Here is a 22,193-nt window from a genome sequence, read left to right on the forward strand (position 1 = left end):
TCTCAAAAGCAGTTCTGTCTTGCATAACAAACTCAGTGCTATACTGACCTTATTTTTCCATGTGTTGAACAAAGAGTTTTGAAATGAGTGTTTGGTTTTATTGGTTTACCATGCTTCTCATCTTCAAACGGCTTTACAAACACAATCCTCACCACACCTTTTACAGGTAGATAAATAGTCAGCATTACATTCGTCTTAAAGAGTGGGAAATTGAGACAGGGAGGTTAAGTGATTTGCCCAGGGCCACTGAAGAAGTGTGTATTTGGGCCACAGTCAAAATAAGAAGTGCTCAGACTGTGTTCTCTGTTGAGTGTAGCCTATCATACTGGTTGTACTTCAGCATAGGTATGATCCTTTCCACATTTAGTATTTCTTTATTTTTAACTCTTGTTATGGAAAAATGCAAAGGTTTTGGAGAGGCAAAGTGCCTGCAAATACTAGATACTTTTTATAAAAGGAATTGGAAAACAATTCTTCCCACTTATTATCTGTGATGTTTTCAAGTTTTACTCTGGATAGCCCTGTATCTATTTGTTTAGCATAGCAATCTGAGAGTCTGCATTGCCAGTGATTGACTCAATTGTGAAATGAGTTTAGAAATAATATTCTAGCGTGACACTTTCAGAAGGGCTGAGCACTGGTTTAGTTGTCCTTGGAAGCCATGTTAAGAGTTTGAGATCCTGTTCTTATTTCCTTCCCTCTTGCTTTTTGTGGCCAGCTTTTACAACAGCTTTTGGAGAACCAACATGATCAGAGCAGCTGCATTGCTATTCTGGGATCTATTGGTAGCTTTATATAGTCTTGGGCAAGTCAGTCTACTTCTCTGGTGTCATATGCTTGTAAGCACATTAGGACCAGGCTTGTCCTTTACTATGCATTACAGAGTGCACAGTGGTATTGCATCTTGTACAACAGCTATGTAGCTGTTACTGTAATCCACATATGAAAATCATGCCACCTGGGTAGTCAAGGTGGGATTCAGTTGCATAAACATGGTGTCTAATGCCATATTACATTCTTCAGAGTTCTGGAGATGTCCACAAGGGGCTGAGAAATATGCCCTATGGGACCTGTTGGAGACCCCTGCCCTTCTGGACCAGCAGCTGAAGTAGCATACTCTAAAATGGCTATAATAGCAATAGATGCCCATCTGTGGGTAACTGAATTCCAGCCCCAATATCAAAGCCTGACTTAAACTTTGGTTCTACTTTCAATATTAATTCATAGCTAGTTAAAAGAACTCCAAGTTTACAAAAAAACTGAATAATAAATGTTATAGTTCTTATACAGAGAAGAAATAGCAACTTATTCCTTTGAATCCTCTAATATTGGTCTTGTATGTTGCTGCTGTCACCAATTATGAGTTGTTCTTAACAAGTGGGAGGTCATCTGTAGTCATTTTCTGCTCTGAGCCCCTCCCAAGCTTTAATTTGCTGATCGGAATGGATTTGTTTTAAACCAGATCTTTGAAGTGAGAATTCATCAGCATGGTTCATGCTTAGGCAAATTCTATGCCAGTGCTACACTGACAGCTGACAGAAAAACTGTCGGAAATCCACATATACGTCTGAAGGTAAAATTCGGCCAAACAAGTGACTTTAGGGCAGTCTCATATCCAATAAAAGTAACCAGACCAGCAACATTTGATTTTTTTATACTGTTAATAAAAGCTACAATTAATCATTTTAAGAACGCTATGTATTGAATTTGGCATTTATTCTATATGTTGAGGAAATACAAGAGTTTGTTGAATAGAAAAAAGAATGATGGAAAATATTAAATTCAATCAAAGGGCTTCTCTGCTTTCTGGTCTACTACTGATTTTTTGAGCATGAGAACCTGCCTTGAAAGAAAAGCTAATAAAATCAAGTAACTATTTCATGTTCTACTTGCCATCATCTAAAACACTCTAAAGTCATGTTTTGCAAGAGCACTGCCACCAGTCAGTTCTCGCTTGACTATTCAGACAACCATTCAAATGTCCACAACTTTCTTGCAACATCATGCTTTTGGATAGTGAGTTCCACTGAAATGCCAGCCTGTGTTTTATATATATATAAAACTGTGAAAGTTGGTGAGTTTGATTTTTAAAAACAAAAGCAAAAAATCCCTGTAAATCCTAGGTATCTTGAAAACTTCTTCAGCTCTTCAGCTAGTCACTTAACCTCTCTGGGCATCACTTTACCCATTTCAAATTGGCTTCCTGCCTTTACGAGTTGAGAACTGAGTTTTTACTTCTGCTTCAGTAATGCATGAGGGAATGCTGCTGCAGAACCCAGCTGTGGCCCTGCATGTTCTGATTTCCTCCCTAGAAGAACAGGCTAGACAACACAGATTAGGGTTTGCCCCATGATTTCCTTAAGGGTACACATTGTATATTTTCAGAAAAGCTGTAAAGTGCCCTCACTTGTGTTTCTCTTTTCCCTCCCTTGGCCTGCCCAGTGCAAGTGAAGGCTATTGGACCACATGCATGCACATTCCCATTCACCTTTCAGCTGTCGTGTGCACTTCTGTCAGGTCAAGGCAGGTTTGTACACTGGTGTAGAGGTCTATGTTTTCTAGGTACAACTCGTTAATATGATACAAGTGTTTTAAGTGCTAATATTGTAAATTTGATATTCCAAATATCCTTAGGATGAATGTGGTCATTGGCTATAGATTTTCTTTTGCTTTCAAGTGGAAAGCTCACATAAAAATGATGGCATTTATGATTCTTCACGAATTAGGATAAAGAACAAACACTCCCTTGTTTTTATTATTGCTCAGGACCTGTTCAGTAAACAGAAGGGTTATTTAGAGGAAGAACTCGACTACAGGAAACAAGCTCTGGACCAGGCATACATGGTAGGAAAAGAACAGTCATTCAATTTTCATGTTTGAACAGATTTGATAAAATACAGGCTTTTTTTTTTCTTTTAATTATAAATAGGATTCTTTTTAAATTGATTTATTTTTCTGCCAGACTAGGAAATAAAATATTACTTAAATGGAGACTTAGGAAATGGATTATAGTATTTAGAAGTGTAATGTTTTTGCATTGCATCTTTTATTCTAAAATATGTGAACATCTTGTTAGTACATCTGGAATGGGAAGAGCTGGTTTATGTGTGCACAAAACCATGACTGGTAAAATACACCAGAAATTACTTTAGAACTTTTCCAACATTGCTTTTCCCTAAGCATTTGTAAATATTACTGCTGCTAACCTATCCTAAGTTGGGCATTCCTGTTCTTCTTATGCAATTCCTTCCTGTGTGGTCCTATCCAGCCTTCCTAGTTTTCAAAAGGGAAGCTGCAACCTTGCCTTCTCTCAGGCTAAGCAACAATTAGGAATTATCTAGGAATTGGTAAAACTGCACACCCAACTTTGTTAATAGTGAGACTTCAGGAAATCAAAATATAATGACCTGAAGAATTATTTAAATTGTAAATATTGTAAATATTTCTTATTTATTTATTTCTGTTTTCAGAAAAGAAGCAAGGTCTAGTGCTCAGAGCAGATAACAGAGATAAAAGCAAGCAGGCTCTATTTCTAGCACTGTGACCTTGGGCAAGCCATTTAACCTCTCTGTGCAGCTGTTTATGCATCACTAATATGGATAGAATTACCTACCTCACAAAGGTGTTATGAGGGCTAAAGGGATGTTGTCAGATGCTCTTGATCCAAATATTGTCAGTCGGGATCCTGGTTTTTAATAGGATCATACTAACCCCAGTAATCAGGGAAGCACTGTCATGACTCCTTTCTTTCTTTACTCTTGGGAATACAGTTCTCCATATGAATGTAAAGTTCTCCTGTGCTCTCTGCTTTGCAAAGTACTGCAGTTTTGGTCAGTGCATGAGAATCTGGTTAGGAATCTGGCAAATGGCAAGAGACTCATGAGGGATTAGTGCATGCAAGTATACAAGCGTTCCTCTCTTCATTGCTTGTGGCAACTTGGAACTAAGCAAGTGACGTAGACTTTGAGCGATGGATGGCAGGACAGTAGGGCCAGAGAGAGGGAGACAGTAAGATTTCTGTTGTTCACAGTTCTCCCTATGGGCTTTTTGTTTTATAGGATGGCTTAACAGTTCAGTTGCAGTTGAGGGGAATCTGTTCGTTTGCATTAACTTTGTAATGTTCAGCATCAGAGGCTGGGGTTTTGTTACGTATAGAGCATAGACCTATCATCTGAACCTTTCTTAAATAGAAGAAATCAATCATTTACTATGGGAATGGGAAGCATTGCCTGGGTGTAAATCAGTGCTGGGAGGCTACATGCACACTGTGTGGAATGCTCCTCACTGCTCACAGCTGCCGCTTTCTGTCTGCCTGTATGTGTCCGTCCTTCCCTCCTGCCTAAGGCTTTGCTTGCTAGTCTTCTCCTCTAGCTGTTGGTGGGTCGTTTGCTTGCTGGATTCAAATGGCAGCCTGTCTGTATGTGATTTGGGTTGCATTAGAAAATCCAGGAGCTGGAAGCCACGCTGTATAATGCCCTGCAGCAGGATCCAGGAAGGCGGGCAAGCGAGTCGCTGACCGAAGCCCAGAGGGAGGATTTGCGAGCTGCAGTGGAGAAGGTGCGGCGGCAGATCCTGAGGCAGAGCCGTGAGTTTGACAGCCAGATCTTGCACGAGCGAATGGAGCTGCTGCAGCAGGCACAGCAGGTAAACCCGGTTCTCTCTCCTCCCCCTTGTTGGTGTTACCTCTGTGGTTGCCGCCACTGCCCATACAACAGCATCACTTCACCCTCACCTCGTTGAGTTACACTTAGTCTATTCTTTGTATTGCTCCCATGTCAAGGAGACGAGCAGTGTTAGGACGCGGTTGCGCTGGGCATGGTACACACACAAAATGGGTCGCTGTCTCACTACAAGGTCCTGTTGCACAATCTGTTTCATGTATGTACAACCACACGGTCTTCCACAGGACTCCAAGGGGAGCTTGTGGCAGGTTTAAGGCCTAAATTAGAAAAAGCTGGAATGGAAGGTTGTAAGGGTGTAACACTATGAAAGAGGAAAGGCAGAAGCAGTAGTTACAGGAATCCAAGTTTTTTATTTTTCCCCCTTTCTATTTCTTTTAGCTATTTGTGAAATCTTTTAAATAAAAAAAAAAAAGAGGAAGTCATAGGAAGTCTTTTAAGAGGCCATTTACAAGCTTTCATGCCTTTAAATTAGTTCAGAAAAGCCTTGTCTGTCTAAACCACTTCCTTAAGGACACATATTGACAACTTGAATTCAGGCAAGGTCTTGGCCTATGGAAGAGTGGTAATTATTTACTGTTGGTAGGATTGCTAGTTTTTCTGTGCAAATATTCAGGGAAAGAAGAGAACTGCATGTCTCAGTGTGTTAATTATTCCAGCAGGAATAATTGTTCCTAAGGATTTGGATTCTTCTTTATAGTAACTTCTGGAAGTTGCAGCCAGATGGCTTAGATCTTGAGGACTGCTCTCCAGTTGCTCTGGCTACTTTCTGTGCAAATCTGGAATCACATATTGTAAATGCCAAACTGTGCTATGCAGATGTGTTCAGGATGTTGTTGCTATTTCAGATGCTGGTTCTGGGGCAAGAACTGCATTTAGTTTAGTTCAAGCCTCTCTCTGTTCAGGTTGGCTTTGTAGATGAATATAGACCACAACTGATGTAACGTACTGACTGGGCACTGTTGTGATCATCTCCTGTCATCCTGCACTGATGAGAAGTGCTTATGGTGCCAGTGTTAGAGCTGAGCTCTGACTTCCTAGAAGTCTCCTTTCTCTTACTCCTTCACTGTGTTCTCTTGGTTTGAACATGTAACATTGAGATCAGGAGATGAATTTTTTTAATGGGTGTCAGATCAGCGATGGTATACAGAAAGCTGGAGAAGGTAGGCACCAGCTGGTGCTAAAAGTGTCAGAGAGAATAGAGTAAATATATGAAATTTGGTAAATAAGGATGGAGCCAGAAGTTATTAGCTTAATGTTATTAGTGTAGCTGAAAATTAGTGAGAATGGGGTTTTTTTGTCAGTCTCTTAGGCAGTCCAATTTCCTAGCCAGACTGTTGGTGTTTTACTCAGAACACTAATGCAGTGCTTTTCAGTTGGGTAAATATTATTTATCAATTACATTTAACGAGTATGAATGGTGATGTGTGTTGAATGATGCCTCTACACCTAAATAATACACCATTTCAGGTTTTTACATCAGACTAGATATAGTTTGGACCTTTGCTTCCACGAGGCATGTAGTTTGACGCTGTTTGAAGAACCACTATTGGCTAGGACCTTTTTGTGACCCTTGTTGGAGTGTATTTTTGGGGGACTCCTGGGTAGAGCTTCTAAGTTAGGCCTGTATAATATTGGCAAATAGGAATGAAAAACAGGAGCAGATTTGTAGAGTGAACCAGTTGTTCCTGAGGACTCAAAACCCATACTATGTGCATATCAGGGGTTTAATTTGGACTATGTTCCGTTTGGTCCCATGGACTGCTCACTATCAGTCAGAGCACTTTAGGTGCACATCTGGAGCACATCTTCAGTCTGAGTCCAGTTCATACATTCACAGATTGCTCCACAACATAAAGTTAAATAAGGTGAGTGTGGAGGAAAACTTCACTCCTGCTCTGAACAAAAATGTTAGCTAAACCATAGCCTCATTAGCCATGGATGTTTATGTACCTGTTTCCAGGTCCATTTTATAGTAAGTCATTAGAGTTTCATGTTGTGCCCACCTCATTAGACATGCTAATGTTACAGCCCTGCAGGACACATTAAACTGAATTCTACTGCTTAATAAGGAGCTAAGTGTTTTAGTCATCTATTTTTAACCCCCCGTAGTAGACAGGAAAAACAAAGGCAAAGATGATAGTTAGTTTGCCTGGGGTATGGGAGATTAACAGATTGCATTTGAAATCCTTTGCTCAGTTTCTTCTCAGTTGTTAATTCTTGAAGGTTGTATTTGTGGGTCCTTATGGGACCAGTGGTCAACACTGATAACCTAGTAGTCATGTGCAAATATGCACGGCTTAAAAACAAGCAAACAAAAAAACCCCTAGCATGGATCGGTAGTGTCACAGGGCTAATTCTCATAGGATTACATTCATCTACACTAGCAGATGACAGAAGCTGAATGCTACACAAATGAAACCATACTTGTGTTTGCAGAATCCTAATGTATGGATGAAGCTGCTCTAAGTATAACACATCCCTACATGCTATATTAAATGAATCCCCTCTTTTCCTGATATATTTATGATCACCAGAGGTTTTGCTGACATTGTGACATCAGCAAACACCCGTTACACTTTATTCTGGCAAAACTGCAGTCTAGACCTGGTCATATTTGTAGTCTGCAGTGCCTCTACAGTATGCACCACCCTTCCTACTCTGTTGAAGTGGAGGTTACAGAGAATGACATGACAGCATGATGGACTTGCAATACTTAATACGGAATGTCCTTGTTGCAAACACTCTCAAACTTCCCCTGAAACAGAAACCATGTATTAAAGACTCCAAATTCTCTGAAACTCTGGAATTTTGATCACTTCCAGAAGGCCTGTTTCTTTGCTTCCATTACCTTCTGGTCTGCCTGATACAAGGGCTTCAAAAGAACAACTCTGCTTATCCTGGCAGGCTGGCTACAACCTTCTCTGAGTCAGAGTTTCTGTGTCAGACATACAGAGTGGGGGTCCAAGAAGATCTGATGATGGAGAAGGAGGAGTTCTCTCCTTCTGCATGTAAATGATCCTTGACCATACTGCAGGATGCAGAAGTGGCAAGGCCTATGATGAACGCTGCAGGTAGGTCTGCAGGGTTTCATTACAGGTGAACTGCTTCATGCAGGGACTTTGAGGATTTAGCTTGTGAGATACTGGTTTTACAGAGCTGTTAAATGTTCTTCCTGGGGAATGTATTGTCTGAAAGGGACAGGGACGTGCATAAGAAAGTGGGTAAATTGTTGTCCAAATGTGAGCCTGTGCTGCTTTATGTGTGCTTCTTTGTCCAGGTAAAAAGCCTTAGTTCTTAGCCATTGGGTATTGACTTTGTTCCAGTGAAATAAATATATTTTAGGATGTTAGGCCCTGTTTCACATTTGTAGGTCTGTTCGTCTTGGGCATGTATAGCCCCATATTATTATTGTTCATTAGTATATAAATGGAACCATTCATGTATACCCATTGTGTATTAAGGAAATCAGGCCTTTGTGGAGCCAAATGAGACAGACTGTGTGATTAGATCTGCTTCCTAAGGCATACAACACTTTTATTAAACCCGGAGTGCAACATGCAGGTCTGGGGGACAGATCCTCAGCTGAAGCATATTGACAGTACTCCCTTTAAGTCAGAGAAGGTGCTTTGATTTACACCATCCTCTCTATTTGGAGGAGGCAAAATATGTTAATTAAAAATCTGTCATGAGCAGCTTGTGATATTTGCTTCTAGCCATAGGGTATGTGCAGTTCAACTGCCGTTCCTGCATATATTGCCATCAAAAATGTCTCATTGTGCTATACTGTTATTATAAGCTTTTGTAAATCAGTGTCTGGTTTATTTTTAGCATGACTTGATTTAAAAGTAACATGTGTTCTAGTCAGTACAGTGGCACGACTTTTGTGCACTTTGGAAAATATGAAGATCATTACTAGCAGGTTCTGTTAAGAAGGGTAATTTTTTTATATATATATATATAAAACATGCTAAGCCATTTCTAGAGAGAGAGAAAAATGTGTTGGTGTAGCTATAAAAACCATTTCTGAGAAAAAATATTTCGAACTGGGCAATACGTGTTTCTGAAGTAGTGATATCAACTTCTTAATTAAGCAAACTCAAAAAAAACACCAAAACAAAAAACCAGCAGCCCAAAAAAAAACAACACAAGAAATCCACACAGCATTATGGTTAGATTGCCTTAAAAATATATTGTGATTGTGTTATCTGCTAAAATTAATAAATATTTAAAGGTCAAATTATGCTTTATAGAAATCAAATTGGATCTAACTTGAAATATATTCCTGTTGGTTTGACTGTAGCTGCTTCTGGAGTAAGAAATTGTGGAAAGTCATCAGAACCAGGCTTTAAATTAGGGTAGATTAATTCAAATTGCACTGTTGGCAGTATTCAAACATGAAGAAAATTTGTAATAGAAATAGAATTTATTCTGATTTCATTTTAAGTTATTTTAAATACAAAGAGAAGCTAGAAAATCCTTGAAGGACAGCAGATTGACACACACTCAGTTCCAAAGATGGTTGCTGCCAATCAGAAAGGATATGAGAGACAGATTTTATTAATGTAATCCAATAATTTCCCAGAGCAGTTTTATCTTTGTATAAAATTGTAAGAAAAAAGAAATAGAAAAGATGTGTTAGTTCATTGTGTCATCAAAAAGTGTGAAACTTTTTTTGTCTTTGAGTTGCACTGTAGTACTGTACTAAGCTGGGGGTGTTTTATTCTAACTTGGGTTAGAATATTCTTGGGTGGAGCTCAGTTTTACAAAGTAAAACAAACCATCGCTTCAGTTCTAGACCTGAACATGATTCATCTATGGAATGCTCAAGGCATCCAAATTCCAACTCTAAATAGTTGGAATATAGCTGTAAATATTTTAACTATGTTTTCTTTAAACTATGACATTTACTTCTATGACCAGGTTGGATTATTCATCGGTAATAAAAGCAGAAATTGCCACTTTATTTGCACATTTTACTAGAAGAAGGCATAGGACAATCCCTTAGGACAAAACAGGTATAACTCAAAACTGACCTCTGTATGTCACTGCCATAGAGAAGGATTCACTGCAAATGCGATGCCTCAAGCACTTTTTTTCGTGGACACCAAGGAAAAGTCAGAAGCAGTGATGTCTTTTTTCATCCTGAAATGTCAAAGTATAAATATAGCTTGAAATCAAGAAACACCAAACTAATTTCCTTCACTAAGATTCTTTGTTCCTTTTTTTTTTCTGACCTGAAGAGCCAAGTTCTTACTACTTAAAGGTCAAACAAAGCTATAGTGGATGCCGTTCCTTCATGAGTTCTCCCTGCTCTCTCGCAGGTAGGAGACTTTTTTCACACTGGGAGAGTAGTTTGTTTACAAATCCATAGGGTAGGATGTCACCATAGCTGTAAGATCATATTGGCTCAGCCATTTGGAATACATATTTGGTTTTTTGTTGTTTTTTTTCTGAAAACCTTCATTTAAAAAAAATTAATTTGTTAACACAGTAATTGCCAGTGTGAAATAGGAACCTGAGATTTGCTGCTTGATGCACTACGGATGTTCAGGTAAAGCTTGGATAAATCCCGCAGTTGTTCTGCTCCCCTTTGCTGTGTAATCTGTTACGGTTGATAGACCATCTATTTTTCACCCAAGGAGAATTAATAAGGTTTAATGTTTGACTGGGAAGGCTCTTGGGGGAGGGAGAGAGGGAGGGAGGATGCTATGCTCAATGTACCTCATTGATAGGCATGAGGAGGTGGTGTCTTAAATTTGTCCTTTTTGGCACATTGCCTTGTGACAGAGAGAACAAATTAAAGACAACACCTCTTCTGGCATGTTGCCCTGTGCCGGAGAGGCTGGCTTGGTCAAAAACTCACAGCTTTGTCACACAGTTTAGAAAGCAGGTGGAAGTATTGCTACTAAGGTTACTTACACAGTAATAAATGGGGAAAGTCTCAGATCATTTTACATCCAAATCTATATATATATACGATCTGTTTTAATGTTTTTATTTTAAATCTGAATTGTTAAGGTGCTAGCAAAGTTCATTCCCAGCTATTTGCATACAGCTATACGCGAAGAGGAATACATAGGGCAACCAGTGATTTTTTTTTTTTTTTTGCAATTACTAATGCTCGCAGTTGAGAAATGTTCTGTGCTTTGCTGTTCAACATATAATAGATTACTGTTGATAATGCATTTTTTATATTAATGAATTGCTCTTAAAGGCATCTGATACCATAGCTGTCTAACTGTCATCTATATTCATCAAGCACATCATGACTAGGTTAATCATAGTTGATCTGTGGTATCGATTTGTTGTGCAGGAGTGAATGTTGAGTCTTTCAAGGCATCATTGCTGCTATAATGACAATATCACAATAAACTTCTGTAATTTCCCACAGATGACATGCATGGCAGATGAGAGTTAATTTTAGTCATTTCTATATGTTTATCTTACAGTGTTTCCTTATGTATGTTTTCTGTATATTTAGGCTTCAGATCAAACCATGCCTGCTTTGCTAACTCTCTTAGTGATGCTACTTGTCTGAATAAGTGATGATAGCAGGACTGGTGTAATACCTACAAAATATATCTGAAAGGTCTGCTCCCTTTGTCCTAAACAAAGTGTGATTGAGGTTGTACTCGAGTTAAGAGCAACTGTATGCCTTAAAGTAATATTAGAATCAAGAAAACTCTCATCTGAAGTTTGAATGCTGAAATCCTCTCATCTGAAATCCTGAATACCCTATGTTTCTTAGGAAAGGGCAGTGGGAGCTGAGGAAAGGCAAGTCTAAAAAAGAAAATGTTGTGAAGTTTGTTATAGAAGTGAAGATTAAATGTGTTTTCATATGCACAATTCATAAATATATCATGATAATTACTTACATGGAAATTTGCTATTTAAATATCAGAATGTAAAATAATCTAAATTTAATGCTAAATATTACGTGATGCTTTGTTTGGGTTTTTTTTTTTTTTTTTGCCTGATAATGAGTCTAGGCTGTCAAGGAGTCAATTTTAAGATGTTGAATGTGTGTTGTCTTCTGAGCTCACATAGGCTTAGAATAGCCCTTCTGTGTAGATATAAGTCTAATGCAGCTTTAATTATCATTTTTCCCTAATGAAAAGCAATAGGACTGTTGATATTCTTCTGTTAGATATCAATGTATGATATAGTTTTACTACAGCATAAATTAAAAGACTCTCAGTGTTACAAAAAAAATCGAGTTTACTAGTAAATATTAAGTCATATCTTCATGTACATATAGTCATTCAGTATCAGCTTATAACAAATAGTTATTTTAAGCTAAATGCATTTATAAAATTCACTGATTTACTACTAAGACCAATGTGATTGAATACATATGCTGAGAAATGCATCAGTGCAGCTGCTAAAAGGTTCATTCTCCTCAGGAAGGCAAATAAAGAAACTACAAATGCATAATAAAGATTAACAAGAACAATTCTCCTACTTCAGTAACTATTAATTGGATTATCATGGTTGAGACTGCAGAACACAGAAAGGAATGAAATTTTTACCTGCTGTGTAAGGAAAGATCTTAGTGAGAATCAGAGAGGTACAGTATATCCAAAATGATCCATTATTATCATATTCAACTGGCTAAAATTTATATTAAGTTTTCATTCATAAAGTAAAACAAGATGGCAACAAAAATAGCTTAAGCTAATGCTGTTACAGTGTGCTTCCTTGTTTCCTTATGACCATTATGCAAAATCACATTCTAGGAATATGGGACTAGAGAGAACATTTGGATTCCTGAATCCACACCCCTTACCGTAGCAGATCCAACAGCTTGAGTAAATGCATGTGGCAATTACCTGTGCAAATTGTATTGTAAACACAGTAGAGGCTTTTAAACAGCTGTTAAAATGCATTCGATTTAAAAAAAAAAAAACCAAGAAAATAATATATTTATTTTCATTAAGGAGTTTTATCCATCAGCTTAGTGATTTGAATAATAGCTACAGGCAAGTCAGTTTATATTCATCTTTGTTTAAATTTATACATGTTACATAGTTATGCTGTTCACATTATTAAAGGTCTTACATACCTGTGTCTTAATAGGGTTGAGAAGCTGCTTAAAATAATGATATAATGAAACAATATTGGTTCTCCCCTTTGTCAGATTGATAAAATATTTCCCTTGCTAAATTTTGCTGCAGAAGGAGATACATTCTTGATCATAAGCTGGCTTCAAAGATTCAAACACAGTTCATGTCTGATATAGTCCATCCATGGTGCCTCTCCTGTGAATGTACATCAACCTGAACCTTTCCAACATTTCAGAGCCGAGGCTCTAAGCAGCTTAGCAAATCCTTCTTTGTCTGCTTTGTGCTAAAATTATCAAATTGTTTTCTTGGATTTGCTGATGAATGTAAATCCAATAAGAGTGTGTCACAGGAATTATTAAGGTGATTTCTAAACCCCCTGATTAGTACATTCTTGTGTTTTCACAACTATAGTAGCATGACAAGGAGCATATTTTGCAGCCAGATAAATTGATCTTCTTGATGTTGCTGTCAGTAAAACAGTATGTTTGTTCAGATGGGCTATTTACTTATACACTTATCTAGGAAACAACATCAGTTCTGCAGCTTGACACCTACGTGAAGGATGATGTGGTCATTGTTGTCTGAAAGATGAAATTTGTCATAGAAGTTCCTTTCCTGGTAGCATTTTCCCCATTTGGCAAAGCTCCTTGAGGATCTGAAGCCATCCAAGATGTTGGTTCAGGATTGTGAATGACTGGCTAATGCCGTGAGTGAATTGGAGAGAACAAAAGGCTTGGATGAAGTCCACTTCATCTAGCCTGCATCACTATCCAATAAACAGAAAACACTGAAATTCTCAGAATCTGTGTTTGCTACTAAAAAGGTAGCTGGGAGATTGGGTCAAAAAACCAGAATGTGTGTAAGGGACCATGTAACTGTAGAGAGACATGGTCCATTTCTCATCAGAATTTGAGGTATTGTGAAAGAAAAACTAAAAAAAATGAGGAAATACGCACATTTTGTTGCTTGGTGGAGGAAATTTGGAGGTAGTATCTTAGAGTAGTAGGGCACTTCATTACATCTCAGATCAATTTTCTTTCTTTGTAATGCTGGAGTTCCTCCCATGACAAACTCTCAAAATGATGACAAATCATTACTGGGCTGATTTATTGCCTCCAGCAGAAAAATGATAGCTCTGAGACTGCGATCCAGGGCTCACTGAGCTCAGCAGAAGTATTTCCATTAATTTCAGCGCTCCTTTACAATGGGCACTATATTAATGGAAACGGTACTTAATGTAGATGGATTGCTATTATAACACAAGTTGGGCACACGTATTTCATGTGTACTGTGTGGGAATGCAATTAACTTTTTTTTTTTTTAATAGAGCAATATTTTCATTTTGGCTAAACTATTCAATAATGTCAAGTAATTGAAGTGCAATACTATTGTTTCCACTGTCAGCTTCATTATTTGTATTTGCTGAGTTTGGATGTATTCGGAAAACAAAAATTTCTAGGGAAATTATCCAACTGTCAGGAAAACTGAGCTGTAGGTGCAGAGACACCTGAATTGGTCCGCATAGGCCAGCTCAGGCAGCATATTACCCACAGTTGCAATGCTTCATGCAAACTTAAGAGACTCCTCTTCTGGAGGAAGGTCAGAACTGCTGGGATCAATAATGTTGTGTAGTCCCATCTTGGTGTGTCAGCCCTCTGTTACTTCAGAAAGGAAGAGCTGACTTGTCTTAATTTCCCTACCAGTACTGGAAGATACACACTAAAGGCACTTGCCATCCAAGTTTACCAAAGAGAAGTAATTGCTTAAGTGAATAATTGCGCTTCAAGAAGTATATCCTGTTTCCCAGAAAGACAAACTTCCCATCATGAGGTGAAAGGAAATGAGGGTTATGAGCATTTAGGAGGAATCTTCTGCACATTAGGAATCTTCTGCTGTGAAAAATATTTAATTTCCCACTTTTGGGCAATTTGACAGCCCTTTGCGTTTGGGAGCTCTCCAAGCATTGGATTGAAGAGGAGGGGCAGTATGTGATCCCTGCAGTCAGTGAACATATAATTTATACAATTGGAAATGACTGACAGTAAACTTCCCTTTTACGGCTCTGTTCAGTAATGTCATATATAGTGCCATGTTAGGGGTGCTTTAGCAGACTTTTGGTCTGTCCTGGTTTCGGTGCTTAGCTGCTGGCTGGGGTTAAACCACGACACAGTGATATGCCTGTCTTTGCACTATAGACTTCCAAAGGAAATGTATGCTTTAGCTGCCTGAACTTTCTGGATGTTCTCTCTCTTACCTAAGCGTTAGCATTTTTAGGCTGTCCATCAGGATTATAGCTGTGCCACCTACCTTTGTATATATAATGTATATATAACTACCATAAAGAAAAAAATTATAATGGAACTTAAAAGTCTGTTCAAATTGCAGTTAAGTAATAAGTAAGGCATATGTTGTACATCTTTAGCATCTTTGTTATGTAGCTGTCTGGAAACGCAAATGAATTTCACAGCTGAGCCTCATTCCTGACAGAGCTGAAGTTGCTGCTCCAGCCGTAGCTTGGCCGGTAGAGCCATCTGCTGTTAACTCAGGACAGCAGTACGGCCCTTTCAGCCCCTGCTGCTTTCTGGCTGCTTGCAAGGCCTTCCTCAGAAGTGGCAGCAAACTTCACTGCTAGTGGAAGGATGATATCAAGTAGGTGCCTGCCATACTGAAATGGATGCTTGCCCAACCCTCTTTCCAAAATTCAGAAGAGCTCCATGTGGGTGAAGGTAGTAACAGGGAGTATTCACAGATCTACCCATCCATCATCCAGGAGTTTTGTGAGGTTTTTTGTGCTATTGTAATAAAATCAATGACAAATTGGTATTCATTATTTTGGCAGATTGGTTTTGAATGTGGGCAAGGTGAACAGTGTTAAGAATCCATGTCCCTAATGTTTGCACTCTTCTCTTTCATGGTTGCATTCTCATTGTACTATTTTTGTCTGACTGTGGCTCTTTGTTTGCCTACAGTAATTCCTTTGTATGGCCCCAGGATTTGACAACACAGTGTTATTCTCATGAATCCTGTCAGTCCCAAAAAGGTGCACTCATGTGACTGAGGGGCAGCTATTAACTGTAGGAACACGGGAATTGCTAGAACCCAGTGGAACACCGCTCCACTTTGTCCCTAATCCTCGCTCTGACTGTGACCAATGCTAGGAGGTTTAAAGGAAACATAAACACTATGCTGGTTTTAGGTTGTCTATCCATATCTTCTATCCCTCCCTTTTTAAAAAAGAAAATAAACAAAAGAACAGCCTGTGGCTTTCTTCTCAACTGAGTCTGCTCAATGTTTTGAGAGCAAGGTATAGTAGATTTTGTTGCTTCCTCGCATAGCTTTTTGTGCGGTTGAAAATGCACTGGATTTACCCTGCAAGGTTACTGTGAACCTTGTCAGGGATAGAGCTGAATGCATCTTTTATAGCACAACTTTTATAACTCTATATGACATAGTAGGAAAAGCTTGACTTACTGATCATCAATTTATGCCCTGAAGCATGAAAACAGGTAGAATTTCTTGATAACAATAAAATAGTTCTGCATTATTTGTTGTCACAGCAATGCTTTTGCAAACATAAACAAATCAGAATTCACCGAAAGCATCTAATCAATTGTTGAAAACATGAGAGTGAGTCCACAGCTTCTTGATTGCTAATTCTTGCAAATAAAAGTAACAGTAGATAAAGATGTAAATGCTTATACTGAATCTCAAGCAGTCCTGCCTTTGGTCTTAATTAGTATGTGTAATTTTTGTGTAATTTCCTTCTCAGTCATTTAATATAACCTTTGACTGAGTGTCGTGGTTTAACCCCAGCCGGCAGCTAAGCACCACGCAGCCGCTCGCTCACTGCCCCCCCCACCCCTGGGATGGGGGAGAGAATCAGAAAAAAAACCTCGTGAGTTGAGATAAAGACAGTTTAATAGGACAGAAAGGAATGAAAAACAATGATAATGATAATATATGACAATAGTAATACTAAAAGAATTAAACTATACAAAGCAAGTGGTGCACAATGCAATTGCTCACCACTCGTTGACCGATGCCCAGTTAGTTCCCGAGCCGCGATCCCCCCTCCCAGCCAGCTCCCCCAGTTTATATACTGGGCATGATGTCATATGGTATGGAATAGCTCTTTGGCCAGTTTGGGTCAGCTGTGCTGGCGGTGTCCCCTCCCAGCTTCTTGTGCCCCTCCAGCCTTCTTGCTGGCTGGGCACGAGAAGCTGAAAAATCCTTGACTTAGTATAAACACTACTTAGCAACAACTGAAAACATCAGTGTGTTATCAACATTATTTTCCTACTAAATCCAAAACACAGCACTATACCAGCTCCTAGGAAGAAAATTAACTCTGTCCTAGCCGAAACCAGGACAGTATCCACCCCTTATTCTATACCATCTACATCATGTCCAGGTCCCACACTTTCCAATGCATTTTCAATTAATCACCACCACTTTTGCTGCCTTTTACTCCAGTTCGTATTGAAGTTCTAGCATGTCTGGCACAGCAGCACTCAGCGGTGGCGTGACTTCATTCAGGCCACGATAGTCTACTGTTAGTCTCCATTCTCCATTAGACTTTCGCACTGGCCACATGGGGCTGTTAAAGGGTGAGCGAGTCCTGCTGATCACTCCTTGGCTCTCCAGTCGACGAATCAGCGTATGGATGGGAATCAGGGAGTCTCGGTTGGTGCGATATTGCCGCCGGTGCACCGTTGTGGTAGCGATCGGCACCTGTTGTTCTTCAACCCTCAGCAACCCCACAACCGAAGGGTCCTCAGAGAGACCAGGTAAGGTGGACAACTGTTCAATTCCCTCTGTCTCCAAGGCAGCTATACCAAAAGCCCACCGATACCCCTTTGGGTCTTTAAAATACCCTCTCCTGAGATAGTCTATGCCAAGGATGCATGGGGCCTCTGGGCCAGTCACAATGGGGTGTTTCTGCCACTCATTCCCAGTTAGGCTTATTTCAGCCTCCAATACAGTTAGCTGTTGAGATCCCCCTGTCACACCAGAGATACAGATGGGTTCTGCCCCTTTATAACTTGATGGCATTAGAGTACACTGTGCACCGGTGTCCACTAGAGCCTTATACTCCTGTGGGTGTGATGTGCCAGGCCATCGGATCCACACAGTCCAATAAACCCGGTTGTCCCTTTCCTCCACCTGGCTGGAGGCAGGGCCCCTCTAGTCCTGGTCAGAGTATTTGTTACTCACTTCTTGTAAAAATGACTTAGAGGTCCCTTCAAGAGGGTCAGAAGCCCTTCTACTTTGTCTGGCAACCGGAGCGGCATCTTTCCTGGAAGAATCCCCTTTTCTGGTTGTTTTTCCTTTCAATTCACGTACCCGTGCGTCTAGGACCGAGGTAGGTTTTCTATCCCACTTCCTCATGTCCTCTCCGTGGTCACGCAGGTAAAACCACAGGGTACCCCGTGGTGTGTACCTTCTATATTCTCTCTCTTGATCAGAGGAATGCTCACTCCTAATAGCTGAGATATTGGTCTGTACAGGTGGGGAGTAGGAGTTTTTGATCAGTTCGATCAGTTCTTCGGACTTTTCGGACAGTTTTTCCACAGCCGAGACACAGGCTCGTAGGGATGAAGAGAGATTTTCTTCATATTGCCGGAGTTGGCGAGCCATTTCATCCACTGTCGGTGCCTCTTCGTCTTTCCAAGTTAGTACTGCCAATGGGTTGGCATACGATGATGGTGCGCTCCGTACAAACTTCCGCCACATGGGTCGTGTGCATTGAACTTCATCTGGATCTCTGGGTAACTGTAAACTGTCCGGGTCATAATAAATCATCTCTAGCACGGCTAATTCCCTCAGGTACTGAATACCTCTTTCCATGGTGGTCCACTTGCCTGGTTGACATATAACATCTTCCTTGAAGGGATACCTTTCCTTCACACTTGACAGGAGTCGCCTCCAGAAGCTGAGGGCTTGTGTCCCTTTTCCAATCGCCTTATCAATGCCACCTTCCCTAGCAAGTGATCCCAGCTGCTTGGCTTCCCTGCCCTCTAATTCCAGGCTACTAGCCCCGTTGTCCCAGCATCGGAGCAGCCAGGTGATAATGTGTTCACCTGGACGACGGCTGAAATCTTTTCGCATATCCCGCAGCTCACTCAGGGATAGAGATCGGGTGATTACTTCTGGTTCTGCTTCTTCCTCCTGTTCTCGTGATGACCCTGGTTCATCTTCATCCTTCGTTAAATGAACTGATTTTTTTGTATATTTCTTCTTCTGTATAGGGGCGACTGATACTGGCACAGGTTGGTTCTCTGGTTCAGCTGCAGCGCCTGTTGCAGGGGTCAGAGTAGCCGCAGCGCCGGTCGCAGGGGTCGGAGTAGCCACCGTATCTGTTGTGGGGGCTGGAGTAGCAGCCTTGCCTGTCGCTGGGGTTGCAGTAGCCGCTGTGTCTGTTGCAGGGGTTGGAGTAGCCGCAGTATCTGTCGGTCTGTTTTCCCTCCCTTCCCCCTGAGGGTGCTGCACAGTATCGAGCAGTGTTTGGTAGATACTAGCCAGGGCCCAGCACAGTGCGATAAGTTGTGCCTCTCTGGAATCGCCACAGCATTTTCCTTTCAGATAGTCTATCACTTTATCAGGGTCCTGTAGTTGTTCGGGAGTGAAGTTCCAAACCATTGGAGGTGAGAAGTTCTCTAGATACCTGCCCATTTTCTCCCACATGCCATGCCACCCATGGCTATTAAGCCTCGGGGCAGATTTCCGAAAGGTATTCTTAAACAGTTGTTTAACCTTAAACAAGGCCTGGAACACATTCAGGAGACATAACAATAGGAACATGCTGGTTTGAACATCCCAAGGATATTCAAAATTCTCAAGAGCTACTGTAATTTGCCTGGAGGAGAAGGGGAAGGTGAAGAAATGTGTCTCCTCCGTGGCTTGGCTCTCCGATGAGAAAAGGTAAAAGGTGTAATTATTAATAGTTTCTGATAGACGGCTCCTGAAGTACGGAAGTGACGGCAATGCTGAGTACAAATACCAGATTAGTTCCACGACCAGCAATTCTATCGTATCATAAGCCAGTGTTACAAAGTAGAACAACATGATAACTCTGGCCCAGTTCCCACGGGTGATAAACAGCACCACAGGGAGCATATACTGCAAGTAAGGTATTACGTAACGCACCTTTAAGAACAAGTGCACCAACTTTGAGAGCAAATACATCAACATTGTGACCAGCGACTATTGAACTAATATAATGTATGTTTATAACAAATTTGTTCTAACACATTCTAGTCAGATTTGTCGTTATCTCAACCCGTCGTGCCCCACGTTGGGCGCCAAAAAGGACTGTCGTGGTTTAACCCCAGCCGGCAGCTAAGCACCACGCAGCCGCTCGCTCACTGCCCCCCCCACCCCTGGGATGGGGGAGAGAATCAGAAAAAAAACCTCGTGAGTTGAGATAAAGACAGTTTAATAGGACAGAAAGGAAGGAAAAACAATGATAATGATAATACTAATATGACAATAGTAATACTAAAAGAATTAAACTATACAAAGCAAGTGGTGCACAATGCAATTGCTCACCACTCGTTGACTGATGCCCAGTTAGTTCCCGAGCCGCGATCCCCCCTCCCAGCCAGCTCCCCCAGTTTATATACTGGGCATGATGTCATATGGTATGGAATAGCTCTTTGGCCAGTTTGGGTCAGCTGTGCTGGCGGTGTCCCCTCCCAGCTTCTTGTGCCCCTCCAGCCTTCTTGCTGGCTGGGCATGAGAAGCTGAAAAATCCTTGACTTAGTATAAACACTACTTAGCAACAACTGAAAACATCAGTGTGTTATCAACATTATTTTCCTACTAAATCCAAAACACAGCACTATACCAGCTCCTAGGAAGAAAATTAACTCTGTCCTAGCCGAAACCAGGACACTGAGGAACATCTCTTGCTACTTTTAGAAGATACTTTTTTTGTTAAAGCTAGGCTTATTGCATGTAACTTACGTGTATTTTTTAAAGTAATATTTTGGAAATTGTTATCTTTGTATGATCAAGATAATGCTGTAAACGCAGATAGGTACAATGGGGGAAAATAATTATTTTGATGTGTTAAATACTGTATGCAGATGTAAATTGTTTTTTCCTGTCAATATATTGCATATATATGTATATATTTTTAAGGCCATCTCTGCAGTTAAATGGAAATAAATGAGTTAAATCAGATTTTTCAGGATATATAAATAGCTGAGCTAGGCTGGTTATCTTCCAGTGCTGACCCTGTGCAATTAGAGGATATTGATGGGAATAGCTACACCCACTTCATCCTGCTGGATAATCCTCCCTACAATACTCCAGGGGAAAGCAAGTAAACAGCTAGAAGTAAACACCCCCAAGCTTTGATACCTGATGGAAAATTCCAGCCCACGGTTGTGTTTTAGAACAAATTCTGACCTGTCTAGGTTTGAACTCTTAGCTTCTGTAGTAAAGAAGTTGGTTACAAAATCTTACTCATCTGCAGTGTAAGTCTTCTGTCATTGTGATTTCCACTCCTATAAGGGGAATACTAGCTATTTAAACACCAGTCACCTGTGTTCAACATATTATCCTTAGGTGGCAAGTCTGGAACAGGTCTACATATACACAGGTATACATGTAAATATCTGCCCTAGTGACTATATCCACCCTGTATATATCTGCCTTACTGACATAAATCTAGTTGTTTTGAGGATTTTTTGTAGATTTTCACTGCTAAGAGATTCAACCCTATGCGTATTCCTTTTCAATTGCTAGGTTGTCTTTGTATTTAAACTAATTTTTAGGAAAGTGTATATTTCTTTGTTACCAAACGAGACGGAAAGAATTTATCAACACCAATGAGATGCAGATAAGCAGGCACTCCTTTAATTCAGTGCTGGGAACATGGGGCATAGCTCCGCCAAACCGTGTTCACCTTCGCATCAAAATTCATCACCTTTTATACACGAGATATTAACATATTTAATCATTCAATACATATTCATTGTTATTCTATTAAATGATTGGTTAAAATTTCTTTGCCTACCATGTAAATTACTGCGCATGCCCACTACGATTTTTGAGACCTTTACTTCCTTAACCTTTTGGGTCGGGGGGTTTCTTGAGTCGGTGGTCTATGAGTCGGTGGTCGTGATCTCCCCCTGCCAGAATTACCTTTCCCTTAGGTTCACTTAAACTTGGCAACACTAAGCAGTCCTTCATGGATCGTTAACAAAGCAGACTATCATTCACTTTGGTTTCTTAAAACAAAACAAAAAGCCATTAATTTCTAGTGAAGTTTCTATAGTTAATTGTTTCAAACTTAACAAACCTATGCTTTATAACTCTTCTACATATGTAGAATCAAATTTTGATTATTTTATCATTATTTTATCAGATTAATGCGCAACATCTTCACCTTAAAACTATTCTCTATCTTTTGTCTCACAAATTTAACAATTATGATGGGTTA

At 40.0% G+C, this 22,193-nt stretch overlaps 1 protein-coding gene across 1 annotated transcript in view; it reads left to right on the forward strand.

The window, feature by feature from the left end:
* Window positions 1–22,193, forward strand: part of JAKMIP1 (janus kinase and microtubule interacting protein 1) — a 110,566-nt gene that overhangs the window by 82,651 nt on the left and 5,722 nt on the right. The window contains exons 18-19 of the mRNA XM_050895653.1: window positions 2,767–2,844; window positions 4,441–4,644. Coding sequence (XP_050751610.1) covers window positions 2,767–2,844; window positions 4,441–4,644 — 282 coding nt within the window. The remainder of the gene's footprint in view (window positions 1–2,766; window positions 2,845–4,440; window positions 4,645–22,193) is intronic.

Source organism: Gymnogyps californianus, chromosome 4 (assembly GCF_018139145.2).
Source record: "Gymnogyps californianus isolate 813 chromosome 4, ASM1813914v2, whole genome shotgun sequence".
NCBI classification, from domain to species: Eukaryota; Metazoa; Chordata; class Aves; order Accipitriformes; family Cathartidae; genus Gymnogyps; species Gymnogyps californianus.